Consider the following 20,414-nt stretch of genomic DNA (forward strand, 5'->3'; position numbering starts at 1 on the left):
AGGCTCCCCAATTCTATTGGACACCAATGGCTGATCAGCACAGGACGGGCAACAGGACTGCCCTTGCAGGCTTCTGCCACGAGCATGCATCATCTTTTCCTTACATTCATCCGAGAAGCATTTCGACATATTTCTAAATCAAAGCTGTCAAGTTGGTGCCAACAGAGCCCTACAAATGGAAACGATACTTGCACCTAGAAATTGGACAACATGCGCTGTTTCAGAAAAATAGTTATTATCTTGCTGTGCCTGACACACATGTGTTCTTGAGAAAGTGTTTCCCACCAAAGGGTGAAGACAAGTGATTGCACAGGACAAACCTAATTAAATGGGCATAGGAAGCAAAGTCAACCACATGTACTGTCAGTCCAGACCTACAATGATAGAGAGTCAGGGAATAGACATCTGCAGGCTGCAGGCCACTTACTCATTTTATGATGACATTCTGGATGATCATCCTGTAGCAATCAAATTGAGAAGCATTACAAAACTGGGATCAACATCGCTGCACTACCAAGTCAAACAACTGCATTGTCCAGCGCCATTGGAAAGTCCAAGGAGAAATAGGTTATATGTACATTTCCACTAAAAGTGGCGTTACCCCTTTGCTTGCCTTTAAGGCCCATAGAATACATCACTCACCATAATCATTTTTCTGGTGCTTTTATCTGCTTAGATTCACATGCTCTGCATAGTCCGATATCTAGCGGATGTCGCCGAGTATTACAAGATTTGTTTTCAAAACTCGAAAACTGACATCGACGGGGCGTGTTTAGTAATACTATCCCTAGTGTGATGTGTACTGTACCCATGCTCCTCCACGAGTTGAGGTCCCTCAGATTGTTTGTTTCTGAAATGAGGTTACATGAAGTGTAGTGCGAGTACAGATGTGATCAAGCAGAAACAGTGATAACCCAGAAAACATCTATCCACCTTCTACTCAAGTAGGGGAGGAAGGGTGGGCACATGTGAATCTAAGCAGATACAAGAAACAGAAATACTACGACGGTGAGTAATTTATCCCTTCTGGATCTGCGTAGATCACATGCTCTGCACAGATTAGCGAGCAGTATCTGGGGAACGAGGTAGGAAGTTAGAAGGTACAGCGGCAAAGAGATGTTTTAGGACCGCGTGTCCCATCTGTGAATCTGCTTTAGAGTGTGTGTCACTGCAATAATGCTGTGTGAACGTATGGATAGAACTCCATGTAGAAGCTTTCCACGCGGCGTCTAGAGGGATGTTTGCAATGAAAGCTAAGGTAGTTCCTGTAACTCTGGTAGAGTGTGCACTTAATGTGAAAGGTAAGACTTTCTTGCATAGGGAATAGCAGAGCTGTATGCACCTGACTATCCATCTGGAGATGGCGTTCTTTGATATGTGATCACCCTCTACCAGGTGCTATGGAAACAAAGAGTTGGTCGGTTTTTCTTGGAGGTTTTGTTTTGTTCACATAGTACAAGACCACCCTCCGTACATCACGTGTATGGAGGCTTCGTACTACCAAGTTTGATGGATTTTGAAAGAAGGTTGGAAGTTCTATGGATTAGTTTACATGCAACTTTGAAATAAACTTAGGTGAGAACGTAGGATGTGTTCGGAGGACAACCTTGTCATTATGTATAATGAAAAAGGGGTCTTGTACGGACAAAGCCTGTAGCTCGCTGACTCGTTTTATGGATGTGATAGCTACTAGGAATGCAGTCTTGTAAATAAGATGTTTTAGGCTGGCCTTGTGCTCCATGAGATTGGAGAGCACAATGTTCAGACCCAACCTGGAGGAGGGTTGGAAATTGGGAGGGGGGGGTATAGCCTCTTTACCCCTTCCATGAATGCCTTAACAACAGGGACTTTCCACCAGGACACCTTATGCTGTGAGGTGGAGTAAGCAGACAGGGCCGCCAGATGCACCTTTACAGAATTAAATACTAGGCCTAGAGTCTAGTAGGTAAAGCATGTAGTGTAAAATGTTAACTGGAGAACATTTTATTGAGTTTCGTGATTGTGATGTGCACCATATCCCAAATCTCTTGCACTTATTAAAATAGCAGTGCCTGGTGTTGGGTTTTCGTGCATCTTTAAGGATATCCATACACCTCTGTGGAAGATTTAAGTGGCAAAACTCTATGACTTCAGGAGCTAAGCTACCAAGTTCATTGATTGTGGGCGTGAGTGGGTGGATGTACGTGTGTTGAGTCAACATGTTGTATGGGCACGGGAGATTGATTGGGTCGCACATCGCAAGTTTGAGCAAATTTGGATACCAAGGCTGTCTCGCCCACATAGGAGCAACCAGGATCAGAGTTGCTTGTTCTTCGTGCATCTTGTGCACTATCCTGCTCAGGAGGGGTGTCGCGGGGGCGGGGGGTGTAAGCAGATTTCCCTGACCAGTTCTTCCATAGGGCATTCCCCTTGGACCCTGGTTGGGGAAACCACGCGAAGTCCAGGCATTGTGCGTTTAGGTTTGTGGCGAACTAGTCCAGTGGGGGGTGACCCCATAGCGAGAATATTCTGTCTAGGATATCTCTATTGAGTTGCCACTCATGTTCATCTGGTAGAGGGCGTCTGCTTGGAGTATCTGCCAGAGAACATGTTGAGATGTTAGGAACATGTTCCGCTTGAGTACCCACTTCCATATTTTCTGGGATATCTTGGACAGACTGAGAGTGTGTGCCTCCTTGCTTGTTCAGATAGAACATGGCTGTGGTGCTGTCTATGAGGACTTGCACCATTTGACTCTTGAGATGTTACTGAAAGGCCTGAAGAGCTTTGAGGACTGCCAAGAGTTCTATGACGTTGATGTCTTCGGGAAGTAGCGTGTGTCCACTGGCCGTGGGCTGTGTGGTGGAGGAAGAGCCCCCCCCCCATCCGGCAAGTGAGGTGTCTGTAGTTGGGATCGCTTGTGCTGGTGGAGCACAAAACAGTTTTCCTTTTAACAGGTTGCCCTTGGACCACCAAAGAAGAGCCTGACGCTGGGTTTTGCAAAACGACAACTAGATCGTCCCACTGTCCGCTTGCCCAACACCACTTTTTCGCTAACCATTCCTCCATTGGATGCATGCGCAGGCGCGCTTGTTGAACCAAGTGAATGCATGAAGCCATCATCATGACCAAGCGCGTTGCTTTGCATATACTTATCTGGCAACCAACCTTGTAGTGAGGTACCAGCAACAGCATGTTCTGTACTCTCTCGTTTGAGGTGAAAGCCAGCTCCTCTTTTGTGTTAAGGATAGCCCTAGAAATTGATTTATTTGGCTGGGGACTAGATTTGATTTCTTCTCGATGTTGGAGAAACCCTGATTGAAGAGGTGGTTGGTCGTCTTTTGCGTATTTAATTTGCAAATTTGAATAGTTTCCCCGGTGATTAGCCAGTCGTCCAGATAAGGATTGGTATTTTCTGTGTGCAGGGTGCATTGAAATATGAAAGTATGCATCTTTCATGTCCAACGTCGCCATGTAGTCTGCGTGTTTTAGGAGTGGAATCAATTCTTGGAGTGTGGTCATACGAAACTTTTGGGTTTTGACATTTGTTCGCAGGGCGCAGATCTAATACTGGGAGCATGGTAAGGTCTTTCTTTGGCACAAGGAAGTACGTTGAATAAATACCCTTGTTTACCTCATTTGCCGGGGTGATCTCTATGGCATCCTTGTCTCGGCGGGCGTTAGGGTGGTTATTGTAGCAACTCAACACCCACTTGTCCGACGTTTTCTCCTCCCATGCGTGGGTGAAGTGAGAGATTTGGCCTCCAACCCGAGTGGCACGGGAGGGGACCTGAAACGGCGTGTCATTGTTTGAAAGGGGTCGAGCCTCTCCGAGGTGAGGTTCTGCCACTTCCTCTGCCCCTTTTATTTCCTCTTTGAAAATTGTACAATGAACCTTGGCCTTGTGACTGGACCGAAGACGAGGACTGTCCCACTTGAGTGTAGCCTGAGGAACGTTGCACAGCCTGGCCCTGAAATCTCCTAGACTTTGGGGTGCCCCATTGGGAATTGTCAACTGTCCAAGGGATTGAAGAGTGTCGTACTCCTCCTTGACACTAAGGGCGTTTTCTACTGCCTTCCCTAAAAACATTTTGTTCTACTGGAATTTTTAAGAGGGTTGTCGGAGTCTGTAGCTTGAAGCCTGACTGCCTAAGCCAGGCATGGTGCTTGATGAGCGTTCCCTCCGCTATGATGAGTCATGCATTATCTGCCACATGACGGTTATTCTTTAGGATGCAGTTTGAGATCTGCTTGCCTTTTGAGATAGTCTTCAGTAATTGAGCCTTTAGTGGTTCTGGGACGGCTTCGATTTGGCGTTCCAGATCATCCCATTTGTGGCAGCCATAACTAGCCAACAGCGTAGTGTTGTTAGCGATTCTGGTCTGGTATGCTGCAGAGGAGGCATCTTTTCTCCCGAAAGTATATATATTTTTTGCTCTCCTTGTCTGGCAGGGCTTCTGCCGACGCCAGGGGAGTGCTTGCCCTCTTCCTGGTGGTGGTGACCACTAGGGAATCTGGTTTGAGCTGACCCCTAATATACATGGGGGGGTAAATGGGCGGGGGTCTGAATAGCTTTTCTATTCTAGGGCTGACTGCACTTGTGAGACTAGGCAATAGTAGGGAATGGCTGGATACGTCTTAGGACAGACTGCAGCACTGGTATAAACTTGGTGGCAGATTTTTTTGTCCCCCAGAATATCCTCCACAAAGTCCTTGTCAACCTGTGTTTCCTGAGTGTCAATATTAAAATACTGTGCCACTTTAAGTAGCAGTTCATTCTACTGAAGTTGATTGTCAATAGGCAAATCTGCTACCGGCTGGTCCTGATGGTCTGGCAACTGGATCACGTAAATGCGGTTATCGTCATCCTAGGTCTGCTTGGTGGTTGTAATACGAGTCCTGAGGGGGGTCTTGGTATATTTGAGAGAGTTCTTTGTATGACGAGGCGGAGTGCCTAGAGCAAAGGTGCTAGGCTGTTGCTCAAGACAATACTTTTTGGCAGGAGTGGCGGCTGTGCTGATGCCCCTGGCTGTGAGGCATCTTTAAGAATTGTTAATTGGTCAGGGTGTCTGTCCATGAAGTCTAAGAAACAAGACATCCTTCTTATGATTTTATTGAATTGTTCAGGTGTATATTTGCATGAGCGCGGCAAGCCTGACATGATAGGGGTGACCTAAGGGGGTCGGTGGGGGACATCCTTGTGGTGCATAGACCCTGAGAGAGTATCTAAGGGGATGGAAAACCCTGTCTGTGTCCCCTTTGGGGGCAAGGGCGTCGAAATATTGGACTTTTTCGGGGAACTTGCCTTGAGCAGAAAAGCACTAACATGTTTCTTAATGAGTTCCTGCATTTTCGGCATTTTCTTGGGGACGCCCAAACGCCTTTCGCTGCTTGTTTTTCAGCGTGCGAAAGGAGGGCCTTTTTATGTGCAGTGTCCGAACCCGACTTTTGCTTTTAGTTTTGGGGAACTGTCGTGAGGACAAAGCGTGCGCGATGGCCCAGAGGACAGTGAAGAACCTGAGACTTTATCCCTGGACACTGCATATACCCAGCAGCTCGGCGGTACCGTCGAGAGTCGGGCGTGCGGTACCGTCGAGAGTCGGGCGTGGGGTATGTCCTTAGTGTGTTTGTGCTTGTGTGCGCCTTGGCCGCCGGGTGTCTTCTCCAACACAGAACTGCTGGCCTGCTTCTTGGAGCCCGCTCGCCCTCAGCGTCACTCATGACCCCGATACTGCCCTCGCTGGAGTCTTCCGTCACGTCACTGCATGGTGTGCGCTGCCCAGCGTTTGGTCCGCCGATCCTTTAGGGTCTTAGGCCGACAGGATTTACAATCCTTTTCAGCGGGATCCCTCGTAAATCAGTGATTGCACACTCAGTGTGTTTCCTTCCACAGGAATCTTCGGTGGCAGGAGGGTCAAAATATAAATGGGGTTTTGTCCATTATATCTTAAAAGGGCAGATTGGCGAGAAAAGAAGAAAGGGGATGATGGAATAAGCATTCTCTAAAGAGGTCAGTAGGAAGAACCTCCCGCCTCTCTCCCTACTGTAAATGGCCAGAGCCCGAAGAAGCCCGTGAAGGCCACATCTGGTCTAACAGTCAGTCGTCGACGATGAGGTCGGGACCTATTGAGCAGTCAAGCGAACGTGTGGCAGGGCGAACAACAAAGGAAAGAATTCTATAAGTACAACTTTAGCTAATCAAAGGCATCTGCCTGGAAGAGAACTCCGCATTTGCGACTGAGTTTGATGGCGGAAAAAAACAATCTGAGGTACCTCGGTTCGTGAAGGACCATGGGTACAGTACACGCCACACTAGGGATAGTATTACTAAACATGCCCTGTCAACGTCAGTTTTCGAGTTTCGAAAACAACTCTGGCATTACTCTGCGATTTCCACTAGATGTCAGACTATACAGAGCATGTGATTTAAGCAGATCCACAAGCTCCAGAAATATACATATGCTCCAATTTCGATGGCTTAAGATGTATGTATGTGAATCCTCATTGTATGTGGAGACTGGATAATGCTGCCTGTCCAACCCTGCAGTGACCTCTGGGAAAACTTTCAAATAAGTCCCTGGTACAAGGTTTCACCAGGACACCTGGCAAGGTTAAGGTTGTTCCACTTCTTGTTTTTAACCGCTGTGTCCTCCAGATACTTCCCCTTTCTGTCCACATCATTCCCTCTCCATATCTCACCGTAGGACTCGTAACCATCCAGGGATTTCACAGTAAGCAGCAAGTGCTGGTCCTGAAGATACTCTATCTCCGAGAGGATCGGCTTTAGCTGGAAATGAGAATAGAGATGAGTGCACTGCAGACACCACAGCGAAATCAACAGAATTACGTAAACAGAAAAGCAGAACTGGAAAAGCTCAGAGGACTTACAAATGAAGGTCATACTACTTGGGTTCTCTTCAAGCATCTTTTAAGGAAAATTACAGTCGGAATATCTTTTTCCTGCAAGATGGGTGTGATATTTGCCCTTTTGTCTAACTCAGTTGAGGGATTGCAAAGCACTTTGAAAGTGCATAGCACCACCGAGCTACTGTGTCTCTGGATTCTCTGTAAATTATGCTGTGGGGCGTTACTGTGCCACCACAGTGGGCGAGTCTCTACATTGTTCGGCACAGAGCATTGAAACGCTATTCTTCTACATACAAAAATAAAAGGTGAATTTCCAGAGTCTGCACTGGTGGGGGCACAGGGATCTAAAAGATACAGCATTATTCTTATTAACAGACCATTTTGCACATTCTACAAACAGTTTCTAGCCTCTTCTCTCCTGCTTTACTGATTTTCTCGAAATGGCTTGCTCTCCTTAAAGACAAAAATATGTGTTATGAAATGGGCGATTGAAGAAAGGCAACCAAAACTGGGAGTCGAAAAGGGAATTCGGAAAAGAAAGGTGGTTGGTGGAGTACATCAAGCTACCTGGCCCTGAGACACCGCTGTTTGAGTTCACATTATTTCTTGAGGTATCATTCTTTGCGTTTGTAAACAAAAATAGTAAAGAGTAAGTCATAGTGTACCATATGTGAGCCCTGATATTACATGCATGTTGTCTTTTGCAAAGCAGAAGCCATGGGGGCCAAGAGGACAAGTGCTCTGGCATGAGAGATTACCACCAAATATTGTGCAAGGATGCCCATGCCTTACCAATTGATCAAGGGAACAAAGATCTTACTGTTGGCAACTGTCTCGATGACCACTGGACCTTCAAAAAGTTGATGTTGTCACTGCTCTGCATGTCATTCTCGCAGCTCTTCTTGTACTCTGAGAAGGTGAAAGAAACAATGAGATTGGAGAGTGCGGGCTACTGTTGCAGAAAAGGGCGATATTAAAGCAAGACTATCACAGTTGCCACCACAATCTGACCAAGTGTTAATACCCGTATGCCTATTTGAAAACCGTGAACTGGAGGAACACCAAAAAGAGACAATGAAAGTGTTAGACTGAACTCTTGTGATAGAATAAAGGGAGGAAGTTCATATGCCCATCAGGTCCTGGTCTATGTACTATCTGCATAGTCCAGGTGGCGGCACTCAATGAGGCGGATGATTTGTGATTGGCCTGAATTTCATAAACCTAGAAGGGTGATTAAAGGTCCAGCGCAGCATAGCCCAATATAAACCATCGATAAATACATTGATGAGGCTGGGGAAGCTTCACATAAATCACTGAATCATTTATGCAACTTAAGGTTTGTTCTTTGAACAGTGTCCTCTCACCACAACAGAATACCCAATATTGTGGCACTCTTATTTGACTGTACCAAGAGAAGGTGTAACATTTTCAAACAGACCGGAAACTACCAACATTTTTTGTTTACTGAGCTCAAGGAAAGAGCAAACTGGTCTCTTTAATGCTACAAAAAATGTTTCTGATTGGGGACAATCAAAGAGTCCAAAAGTGGTCATCTGTAATGCCCCCCTTCTTGCCACCTTTGCCATAATATGTACAAAAGTTTCAGAACTTTTTTTTGCTTTTTCTTGTTTTATTTCTTTATTTTTACAGTAGCAGTATGAACCATTACTGTATGAAATCAATTTCCATCCTCAAAAGATGAAAAAATAATGTAAAAACGAATGCATGCATCTTTCCAGAAATGTGGTATTCCTGGGCATTTCCTGAAATCAGCACCCGTTACTGACAACCTGGCAGACTTCTCAATTACTTTCCCGGAATACCACAAACGGCAACAGTAATTACTGCATGCCGTGTTTCCGTTTGGAAATCTGCAATACTCATAATGAGGGCACAAATGTTCAAACGAGAGGACAAATATTATTTTTAGGCATCTATGAAGCACCACACTAAGATCAGGCTTAATCAATTTTGCCAACCTCGTGCTAGCTATCTGGTGGTGCAACCAGTACTACACACCTAGAGCGAACGGGAGGGGAACGGTTGGTCCTGGCATGCATTAGCCCACGAATGCCATAACTCAGAGATACAATAAGGTACGGTGGTCTGCAACACCCTACCTCTGTCGCCCAATTACCTTCTAGGCAGGTGGAGTAGAACTCTATGAAGAACTTGGTCCTGCTGGCCGTTTTCACAATGGCTTCAATGTTCTCAAACTCTATGAAGGCCTGCTCCGAAGACTTCAAGAGACCTAGGACACAGACCGTGAGAGACGGCATATCACAAAACAAGTGGAGGAAACAGTTTATTGTTCTAATCTACAATGGTCACGCCACACATCGCATGGCAAGCATTCGCAAAAAGTCTAGCTTTTGTGTAGGCATGGGATAGGCATTTGTAATAATGGTACTACCTGGCCATAATATGGCAACAGTTACAAAATGACGCGATTACCATAAGTCAACAGTGTCTGGCCAAGCCCATCTAATACCAATCGACAAGCCAAAACCTTCTTGCGTCAGTACAAGGAACAGACATGCATCAAGTGCCTGAAGGCACACTTTGTTAAGAGATTTATTGCACGAGTAGCACATTTACAGATGCAATGCTTAGAAAGAACATTGACAGGGCAAAGTTCGATGTTAATCCATGATAGCGATAGCTTAGAAAGATCCGATGAGGACGTGTTTTGCGTGGAGAGGGAAGAGGTTTTGAGTGGGAAGGGTCACAGGGCTTAGCATCACAATCGGCAGTCAATAGGTGGGTAAATAAAACACCCACAAATGGAGTGTCCCTCCGCACATATCTCCCTCCTAGCTGTACTCTAATGCAACAGATGTGGCTTTAAGGGGTACTTTAGCAGCACCTAATTGCCAAAAGTAAAAATGAACCACATCCCCTTCAAGATCCCGGCTTTGCTCCCTCTTCACTCTACTATTCACGTCATTTTTCTTTGCTGACTGACATCACTGAAAACCACAGCGTAGTGCAACAAAAAAAGTTAGTTCTTCTGCAAATTGTAATCTGAACCCAAAAAAAAAAAAACATCAATGTGGCCAGGTTCCATGGCTCAGAAATGACTGATGTTCCGTTTTGCAGCCACTGCTTTTATTTTATTTTTTAGCAGTAATCCGTTATCTTGCCCAACGCAAGACCTCCAAAAAACCACTTACCTTTCTTGGAAACAAACTGAGAGGTCACCCCAACTTCAAACGTCCCGAAGACAGGGGAGTGGTCGCTGGTCACAATGTCATCTGTGCACCCTACAACAGAGTCCAAAGAGAAAGAAACCTCATCAGCCGGCACATAGATGCTCTTACTTTTGTACAATGATCTTATTCTACTCCCATGGGATGACTGAAATGTTCAGAGCTGAAGCGCAGGGACTCAAATCGTTGGGAGCTAGTTCGCTCATGTGGCCTGGACTAGCCTGGTTAGAGTGACCTCTGTAGGTACACGGGCTGCTTACGACTCCCCGGGCCAACTGTTGCCATGCAAACATACCTGTACGCTGTCAACTCCGGGTCTTTGGGAACACTTCAAAAATGCATATCAATCATAGTGAGTCATACAAAATGGATTCAAGGTTTTGTCTTGGTTCCCATGCAGTAGTTAGATTTGCGACATGCTATGTATTACCACCTCGTTCTGCAGAGGTAGCTCCCGCTTTCCCATGGGATGAACGATAAACTGGGGCTGCTTTAAGCTCCTCTACATTAAATACTTCTTTTGATCCCTGGAAGAGTGAACCCCACACACCCATCCTGCCCTCAAAAGGCCTGTTGAGGATTTACAAGGCCTTTATCTTCTGCATTCATCAGACAGAGTTTAATGTACTCATGATTTATGTAGTGGTAAAATAGGAGGTTATATTCAACATGACAGTGCAGTATTAGTGAGTATGCAACTAAGAAACACATACAGCGATGGACAGAAATGCTTGAATCAACACTTCATAACCAGTGGTTATTTCTGTGGGCAACATTAAATTCTATTCATGGTTTACTTTGCATGTGTCATTAGAGAAGGAATAAGGACACCGCCAGTATGCATATAAGTATTTATTGCCCGGCCCCTGTCCCATAAAAGGAACTAATCTGGCCGAAACAGCAAGACTGTTTTCCTGCCAGAGGAACACCTTAAACTCCAGGGGAGCCAACCCAACTCTGCAATATTCCAGGAAAGAGCCTCCAGCCCTGCAGTTCCAAGGCCTAGACTTCTACTCTGCAGTTCCTGGAGTTTCATTTCCACCCCCAATTCCAGAGCCCCTCCCTGGAGTTGTGAGAGGAGGCAAGAATACCCAAGGGTGTGGGAATACTACAGTGGTGTACAGCAATGCAACCTGTTTTTGCTTTCTGCAAACTGACAAACTAAGAATATGCAACAAGAGTAGCTTGCACTGTGGAAGTCAAAGCTGCAATCTGATTTGGGCACAGCTGAATTATGTGCAACGTTATTATGTTCCCTTTAAAAACTAGACGACAATCATCCTGTAGCAGGCACAACTATAGTGACTCTCTTGTTGACCAAACATTAATGTTCTTAATGAACAATGACATTCCCGATCTTCCATCAGCGGGTACATAGGAGCTCATAAAGAGGTCCCAAGCAGTGCTGCACTTGTGACCTCTAACAGAACTTTTGGAAGAGTACCCAACAGTCCTCCATTCAACTCGGTAACAAAAGCCCTCAGAGAGTACCCAACAGTGCTATACCTGTGATCTGTCACAAAAGCTCTGGAAGAGGGCTCAACACTGATATTTCTCAAAAGCTCTGGGAGATTACCCAACCGACCCCACTTGAGAGCTCAATCGAAAGCTCTTGAGGCGTGCTTAGCAGTGCTCCACCTCTCTCTAGTGAAATATCTACAAGAGTAACCAAAAGTGTACCGCTTCTAAATATACCAGTAAACTACCTGGGTCAATACTGAATGTGGCTTGATATGCGATTCCACTGAAAAAGTAAGTGATTCCCATTGGGTAATTGTATAGAAACTGCAATTCTCTTAGCTGTTCACCAGATGGGTGGCTTTAAAAGGTATTTCAATCTTTTATTTCATTTGCAATATTATAAATACAGGTATTTATATTTTATATCAGTTTCTAGTCAAATTCCTGGCAAGATTACAACTAATGTAGCTCAACAAAAAAGTCTACATTTGCATTTAACATTCTTGGTACCAAATGCACTTTCGCTTAAGAATTCTGGTTGATGAAACGGCAAATTGCAGGGATACACAGCACCACTCACCGTAAGAATTGCAGATGATATGAGTCTCAGGGTACGACTTCCACAGAACACGGTCACACCAGGAAGGAACGTTGGTACGCACCTGAAAAATGGGGCAGGTAAAACAACAGAACATGGACATCCTCTATAAACCTGTAAGCCCTTATGGTCCTGGTGTGGCTCGGTCCTTTGAAGTGTCTTGTCAAAAATAACATCAATACATCAGTAAGTGATAAAGGAACCACTTGCGCACTAAGTAGTTTTAGAAGAACTAAAATGAGGTATAGCGAAGCCACTTCAATACTAAACCTCCTTTTGCTTCTGGATGGTCCTTGATGGTTTTTTCGATCTATTTTTTACGGTTTTATCCCACATCCAATGATGCTGCGAAGAATGTATGTGAATTGGATAATAAATGTGAGACGGGTGGGGGCAGGAGTGGCAAAAAAGGCTCTGAAGCACTATGGATGAGTGATGAAGCCAAGCGTGTAGAGCAAAGACCAGCAATGCAGAACAAAGACTAGGCAGAAGCAACTTGTGTGGTGGAGAAGTGTCTGGGTAAAAGACCTTCGACCACAATTTCATCTCACAGCTGCTTCGAGAAAACGAACAAAATACATGTTGATCCAGGAAGAGTTTGACCTGGCATGAGATTTGTTTCTAAGCCTCTCCACTTGCCTTACAAGAGCACCTAACCCATCATTAGACTTTCTCCTTCCGAACTCCATGCTGCTACTGTGCCACGAACGACACATATTCAACATAAGACTATAGGGTTATGTCTCTCAATTGTCAACACAGTCTCATAGAAGCAGCCCACCAACAAAAAATGATGATCTTGGTGATGCCATTTACGGTCAGGGAAACACCACGACGAGTCACAAAGCAACTATACCGCAGTTCACTAGCAAATCCAAGGCATGTGCTATGTATGCCAATGAATAACCACAAGGCAGGCAAAATGCAGTTCAGTTAAAGTGCCTCTTCTCAGGGCTCTTCAAACATCTCTAAATGATAGCCTAGGCTAACCACGACGAAGGGTGATTGCGCTAAAAAAACCAAACACTAAATGGGTTTCAGTCATTTACTCATTAACAGCCATTACAGCCATACCACCTTGCAGGAACAGTCTAAAGACCACACCTAACTCTGCGCCCTCTCGCAGGCAGCCACACAGGCTTTGGTGCAGATTCTGCAGAGTCCTGTTTTGGACCTCAACTGCAGTTTTGAGACTGGAGCAACAGTAATGTGCAAGACCCCTCTCCTGTACTAAAACCACGACGTAGAAGCAAAGTGCACAACCAGAGTGTGATACTCCAACTCTTAACAAAGCTGGTGCCCTCTGATGCTGACCTCCACAGAACTAGTTCACATTGGAAATGGCGGCGAGGAGGCAGGTTTTGACAGTGCGTAAGGGCCGCTCCTGCCACAGCATTAGCAACAACACTAAATGTCCACTCCGTTGTGTGCATTGGGTATTACGATACATACAAATCTTACTAACTCGCTGGATTGATGCTTTTACATAATTACATGACACAGATTTAAAGCATAGAGAGTGATAGCATAATTGTACTGGTGAAGGGCTACAACTGTGATTAGAAGCCATGTTTCAAGGTATGCAGTGATTTTGCGGAATTCAAAACAATGCAATTTTTAACAACCCCAAAATGTCTATAAAAAAAACAAAACTATCTTTTTTAAACTATGTATATGTAGTTGGCAATGGGAATAGTCGTTTTGGGGGTGGGGGAAAGTATGAATACAAGAAAAAGAGGGGATTGGGGGACATCCTCCTCCAAAAACAACGAAAATAAATGTGTTATTTTATTTGTAGACATTTTTGGTTCATTAAAAATTAGTTTGTTTTGTGATTCGTTAAATCACATTTAACCGGTTTCAAGATTCCAAGGCCATCCTCGGAGCTACTAGATCACACCCCTCTCCTCTAACTTAGGGTTTGCTCAACACGTCTCCAGATGAATGGCCTTCCCAATGCCCGAGGGTGAGAAAAGACAAAGCATCAATTATTAGCCAATCTATTAAAAAGGTCTTGACAAAGCATCAATTATTAGCCAATCTATTAAAAAGGTCTTAACATGTATTATTTACCAGGAACTATATATCATATATAAACTACTGAACAGGTTCAAGGTCGTGACCCTGTGAAGGGGGGAAACAGGGACCCCCCCCTCAATCTGGGGCAGAAGGCTCACTAAGACTAAAGCCAGACCAGCCCTTCCCCAGCTAAGTGAAGGTTGAGTTAGGGGTGTGACGCCCATCCCAGAGAATACCCCATGTGCTTCAAATGCCACCCCTGGTACCACCCTATCATCTCCCAATGACTACAAATAAAGTTGATGAACAGCATGCCCTTTTCCATTGCAGGACTCCATCTCCCACTCTGCAACAGGGAGCAACCAAGAGATGCCAGAAAAAACCTGGAAACCAATACAAACCATGAGCCTTCACCACAACCCAACAGTGTCCAGCAATGCAAAGAAACCCAGAACTCACCACAAAAGCAGAACAATACATTTCCAGACCCACAGCACAAAACAGAAACAGCAGGAAAAACGCCAGACTATAGCTGAAACCGTGCTGGAAAAGGGGGAGGGACATGAAGGGTTTCTTAAAGTCTCGCCTGGGGAAAAGACACACACTGATGGTGCAGTGTGTCAGGTGAGCAGTGCAGCCAATGGAAGGGGGAGGGAGAAGAACCACCAGCTCCAGAATTTGATAGGAGAAAGAAGCAAAGGTAGAGTGTGCGTTGCTTGGGCAAGCTCACATGAGGAGGTGATGGTGGACTGAGAGACCAGGTGAAGGAAGGATAGAGTTGAGGAGTGTGGGAGAGTTGGTGGCAGAACTTAGTATAGGTTAGGTATTTATGAGAGTGGTGGTCTGTACAAGGTGTAGAGAAAGAAGGAACGATAGCCTTAACGCGCTAGGGGTCTGAGGGTAGCAGCTAGTGTGAGAGGGAGTGATTGTTGGGAAAGAGTGAGGCTAGTAGAGAGGTGTAGGTGTAGGGTGCAAGGAGAAGAGTAGTGAAGAAGTGGGAAGTAGGCCAGAATAGTGAGAGCTTAGTGGAAGGGTGAGCAGAGCCCCATCACCAGGTTGGGGGAAGAAGAGGGAAGAGTAATAGTAGTAGTGCTGAGAAGGGGACGAGTAGAGCTGAGAAGCGGAGCAGTAGTAGGGAGGAGTTCAGTAGTAAGATGAGGGAAGAGGTAAGAACATCGGAGGGTGGAGGTACGTGGTAGGAGAGAGGAACATCAGAGGAGAAAGGCATGGGAGGAGAGAAGACAGGTAGAGAAGAGTAGGGGAAGGAGGAGAGTAGTAAGTATATATAGTGGGGCTTGAAGACCGAACGGCACAAACATACCTCACCACTATAGAACTAACCATCAGTAGTGTAGGGCCAAGACAGAGCCGCTGAGAGAGTGTAGATAATGTGCAGTTTAGCGAAGGATCATTACTGGAGGAAATTCACTCACCAAACCCTGACACAAGATTAAATACTGGTCTATCATTTCAATGAAACTTCTGAAAAATACTTATCTGCTTGACACATACCCCAGTTGGCTTCTGTTTATGCCAGACATACTGATCTCTTGATCCTCGGTCGTAGCGGTAGGTGGGCGGGTACGTGATCTCCTCCTCATCTGTAACATACATCAATGAGCTCAGCATTAGAGAAGTTTAGCAATGCTGACCTTCATATCCAGGAAACATTTCCTGACTGTGATGAACAGGAAAACACTTGTGCAACACAGAGAAGCCTGGGGAGTCTGTTACACTCATTTTATGGATTGAGTTTCTGAGTCTAAAATGTACAAGAAAGGTTGCCGAAGGAATGAAGATGAAACGTATACTTTGAAAAGACAATTATCATAGAACGCAGATCAAAATGTAATCACATAATAAAAACAATGTTCAGTCTGCACAAGTAAACGTTGACAAAGCAGCAACCCAGTTATTTCAACAACAACTTACTTTCGTGAAGACTGGTTTTGGAATCCCACTGCCACTTATTATCAACCCGAGGCCTTAGTTTTTGATAGACGTCAACATTACATTATTTGCTCAAATGAATGAGCAGCATTCTATTGTTACACCGGTGCACAGTACGCATGATTGTCTATCTGGGGCCAACCAATGACCCATTGACAATCTTAGTGGACTATCATCAGGAAGCCAGTAAGTGGAATGCTCCCTCTATCACAATATCAGAAAGCAACAAGATCTCATTAACATTTTGTTCGGGAGTTATAGTGACTTTGGTATACCTCTATATCAGGATGTGTAGACGGTATCTTGTGGTTTTTCCGACAGTAATTACTTCGAAAACTCTGAATTATATTGGGGGTTGTGAGTTAAGGGGTTAAAAGGGGTGGGGAGGAACTTGGGGTACCGGTACTAGTGTAGGGGAAGGAGAGGTTTGGAGGGACTCGCCCACATTTTTACCCAAAAATATTCGAAGCGATTTTTCAAGGTAATTACTTTGAAGTAAATGATTTTGAAGTAATTACCATCAACGGAAAAATTACATGGAACCATGTACACACACACATGCTTTCTGACAAAGCAAGACCACATTTTTAGGGCATATTCATACCTTTCATATTTGGAAACAGTGAGAGAAGTTTCCCGATCTGGGACAAGAATCCAGATAGTGCTGCAAATCCAAGAAGCCAAAGCTGTTACTGTACAGTGTGTATGCCAGCCTGCCTGTCCTAAGTTAGTGAGGACAAGCAAATAACAGAACTAGTCTAATACTAGATGGGGAATTCATTGCCCCTGCACCCACCTTGCCACTATAATATTCCACATACAGGTGTGTGGAAGTACCTCTGCATTTGGACGTAAATAAGGTCATGAACTTGTGTACAGATCATAGCGTAGAGTAGTAAGTAGAATGAAATAAGGTGCCAGGGTGTTCGGTGCCTTGGCAGGCCGCTGAGCAGGGACACAACAGTAGACTGTCATGATTATCATAGCCTGCATGCCACAGCCTACCCTCCGCACTCCAAAGGCAGTGTAAATTCCCACCAGGTTTTGTGGCAGGGAATAGTGCTGTCACCGAACCAAGAGCAAGGCTCTGGAGAAAGTTAAGTCTATGCGCTTTAGGGCAAGACAAACTACCACTCCTAAGCACATTACAGGCTGTGACGAATCGCAGGTATTCGTCCCTTCTCCCAAAGCGGAGCCTCCCCCTTCGAAGCTATGGAGGCGAGTCTGTGCTGCATGACCCACCAAGGGTCTGGACAAGTGGGACCTCACAGGGAGAGACTCCCCCGGCCCCTAGGGGACAAAGACTACCATTCCTCCATGGAATTCCCTAATCCCATATATGCCATGATGGTGGAGGGCTTATCAGATATGAAGAATATTACAAGGGCCAGAGACATGGCGGAAGGTAAAACTTAAATAACCTGTTCTACACAAGAAGAAGTGTCTGTCTCTAAGAGAAGACGCACAAATAATGGACACGAGGAGGCTGGGAAAGGAGAGCATGCTGAGCCAAGATGCACCACAAGCAGAGAGAGAAGAGCACAAGCATGTGAAGTCCACTTACGAGGTTATTACGGGAGGAGGCAGAACCAGAGAGACACACGGAGCCCACGACTTTCAAAGTAGTCCTGAGCAGTGGAGTAAAGCGTGAGCGGACTGGCATTCCCTGGAAGCAGGAACCGGATGAGAAACGAAACAGTGCACCGGGGGTGGCATGTCTACAAAGAATCCTTGGTGGGAAGAATGCCCATCTAACAATGCCGAAACCACCCAGTACGGGAGTCTGAGCGGTGCCCTACTACCCGCAGTCATACGCAGTCACCACAAGAAAGCAGATAGTGTGAGAGATACTCACAAGGAAGCAAAGCACGAGAGACCGAGACCAAGATGAGAGCCCGAGCGAAGGCCGAGCCTGAAAATATCCCTCTCCAAACACCGGGAGGCCACCGGAGCATCATTATCGAACACAAGAAACCCGTCCCAGTGAAACTGACGAAGTACCAAAATCAGAGCCATTAAAGTGGAACTGTATTAACATAATCAGGAGGATAACAAACAAGGCCCAGACAGAGGAAACATGGCCCAGTTAATCTGCTCAAGGAGCAGAAGATAGGCCATAGAGGGGACACTACAGTTACTATGGCCACTCTCCTCACAGATGCAGATACTGAAAACACATTAGTTTCTCCTGATCCCTCACCTTCCCAACTGGCAGATTTTAGCAACTTGCGGTCTCAAATTCCCGGAGGCAGATTCAGAGCAACCTGGAAAGGTTTTGAACTTCAATTACATCCGAACCCCTGCAGGGAAAACCGTTCATCTAAAACCCTACGGGATATCAGAAGCCAGAAAGAAAATTATCAAGAAAGAGATGGAGGAGATGCTCAGAGGATATCATCGAGCCCTCTGATAGTCATTGGTCCTCCCCTATTGTCTTAGTGTCCACGCCGGATCAGTCTTGGCATTTTTGTATAAACTTCCGAAAAGTAAATTCGATTTCTGCATTTGACAACATCCCTATGCCATCGGGATTGACGACCTAATCAAAAAACTAGGTTTTGCCAGGTACATAATCGACACTAGACCTGACAAAGGGGTTAATGGCAAGTACCCATAAATCCTGACGATAACTGCCTTTTCAACTCCCCAGAGATTATTCCAAGTTAAGGTCTTACCCTGTCATCTGCATGGAGCGCCAGCTACTATTCAGCGGCTGATGGACGGAGTATTAAAACCTTACTCAGCATTCTGTGGAGCCCATCTCGATGGCATAGTCGGTCACAGTGACAGCTGGCACGGACACGTGCATCATCTGTATTCAATCAACTTGGCTCTTAGACAAGCTGTTTTAAATACAAACTCTCAAAAAAATTCACCTGGCTCAATCCGCTATAAAGTATCTAGGAGTTTTAGTTGGGAATTACCTAATCCAACCCCAGGCCGAGAAAGTCAAGGCGGTCCAACCAACACCTACTTCTAAGACCAAATGCGACCTTCGTGCCTTCCTGGAAATAACTGGCTATTATAGAAGATTCATCCCAAACTATTCCAGTTTGGCAGCCGACCTGACAGAAGTTGAAAACCTTTCATCCCTAGAAGTTACTCTGGGCTAAGAAGGAGCATGCCAGCTTCAACAGTCTTAAGAGAATAAGTTGCTCTTACAAACTGATGCATCGCAGGTGGGTTTAAGGGCAGTACTATCCCAAGAGTATGATGGAATAGACCACCTAGTGGTATCGACAAGCCGTAAGATTTTCTGACGAGAACAAAATGATGCCACAGTAGAACTGGAAGCCTTGCAAGTCAAGTGGGCTATAACGCACTTGAGATACTATCTGACTGGCAGAAAATTCAGGTTGGTCACAGACCACTCACAATTGACCTGGATGAGCTTGGGAAAGGATGCAAACCCAAGAGTAATGCAGTTTGCTTGGATTTACACAATCTTTGTTTCACCGTCGAACACTGAAAGGGTAAAGAACAGGGAAATGTTGACTTTCTAAATCGGTTTCCTATCAATGGAGATGGGTATAGCACAGCCCTAAGGGGAAGCGTATGTGACAAATTGCAGGTATTTATCCCAAGCCTCCCCCTTTGAGGCTAGAGAGACGAGTCCGCTCCGCAAGGCCCTCTCTGTGGAACCTCACTGGGAGATATTCTCTCCGTCCAAACCGCAGGGACAAGAACTCCAGTTCCTGTAAGGAATTCCCTAAGCCCTCCACCATTGTGGCATATATGGGACTATCATATATGAAGAATATTACAAAGGCCAGAGACTTGAGTGATGGTAAAACTGAATAAGAAGATGAAGGGTCTATCTATTAAAGAGGAGACACACAAATAATAGAGACGAGGAGGCTGGGAGAGGGGAGCACACTGAGCCACGGTGTAGTGCGAGCAGAGGGAGAAGGGCAGAAGCAGGGGAAGCCTCCTATGAGGTTACACTGGGAGGAAGAAGAAAGATGTGGAGCCAGCGACTTTCAAAGGAGTCCTGAGCAGCATAGTGAAGCGTGAGAGGTCTGGTGATCCCAGGAAGCGGGAACTTAATGGGAAACGAAACAGCACACCAGTGGTAGCGTGACTGCAACAAATCTGTGGTGGGCAGACCGCCCATCTGACGACAAAAGCACAGAGTACGATAGAGGTGTCCTTCGACTCGCAGTCATAAAGCAGATCGAGTGCGAGATACCGACAACGAGGCTAAGCACATGAGACCAAGACCAAGAAGAGAACCCAAGCAAAGGCCAAGCCCGAAAGCATGCCCTTCAAACCACAGAAGTAACAGGAAGAAAGGAGATATCGGGAGGCCGTCAGGGCATCATTATCGAACA

At 45.5% G+C, this 20,414-nt stretch overlaps 1 protein-coding gene across 2 annotated transcripts in view; it reads right to left on the reverse strand.

Annotated features, from left to right (window-relative positions):
• INPPL1 (inositol polyphosphate phosphatase like 1) overlaps window positions 1-20,414 on the reverse strand; it is a 1,017,870-nt gene that overhangs the window by 180,466 nt on the left and 816,990 nt on the right. For both annotated transcript variants that reach the window (XM_069640289.1, XM_069640290.1), the window contains 6 exons: window positions 15,646-15,734; window positions 12,097-12,178; window positions 10,020-10,109; window positions 8,984-9,097; window positions 7,667-7,755; window positions 6,679-6,766 (listed from right to left, as the gene is read on the reverse strand). In XM_069640289.1, coding sequence (XP_069496390.1) covers window positions 6,679-6,766; window positions 7,667-7,755; window positions 8,984-9,097; window positions 10,020-10,109; window positions 12,097-12,178; window positions 15,646-15,734 — 552 coding nt within the window. The remainder of the gene's footprint in view (window positions 1-6,678; window positions 6,767-7,666; window positions 7,756-8,983; window positions 9,098-10,019; window positions 10,110-12,096; window positions 12,179-15,645; window positions 15,735-20,414) is intronic.

Source organism: Ambystoma mexicanum, chromosome 7q (genome assembly GCF_040938575.1).
Source record: "Ambystoma mexicanum isolate Mex_15411 chromosome 7q, UKY_AmexF1_1, whole genome shotgun sequence".
Lineage (NCBI taxonomy): Eukaryota > Metazoa > Chordata > Amphibia > Caudata > Ambystomatidae > Ambystoma > Ambystoma mexicanum.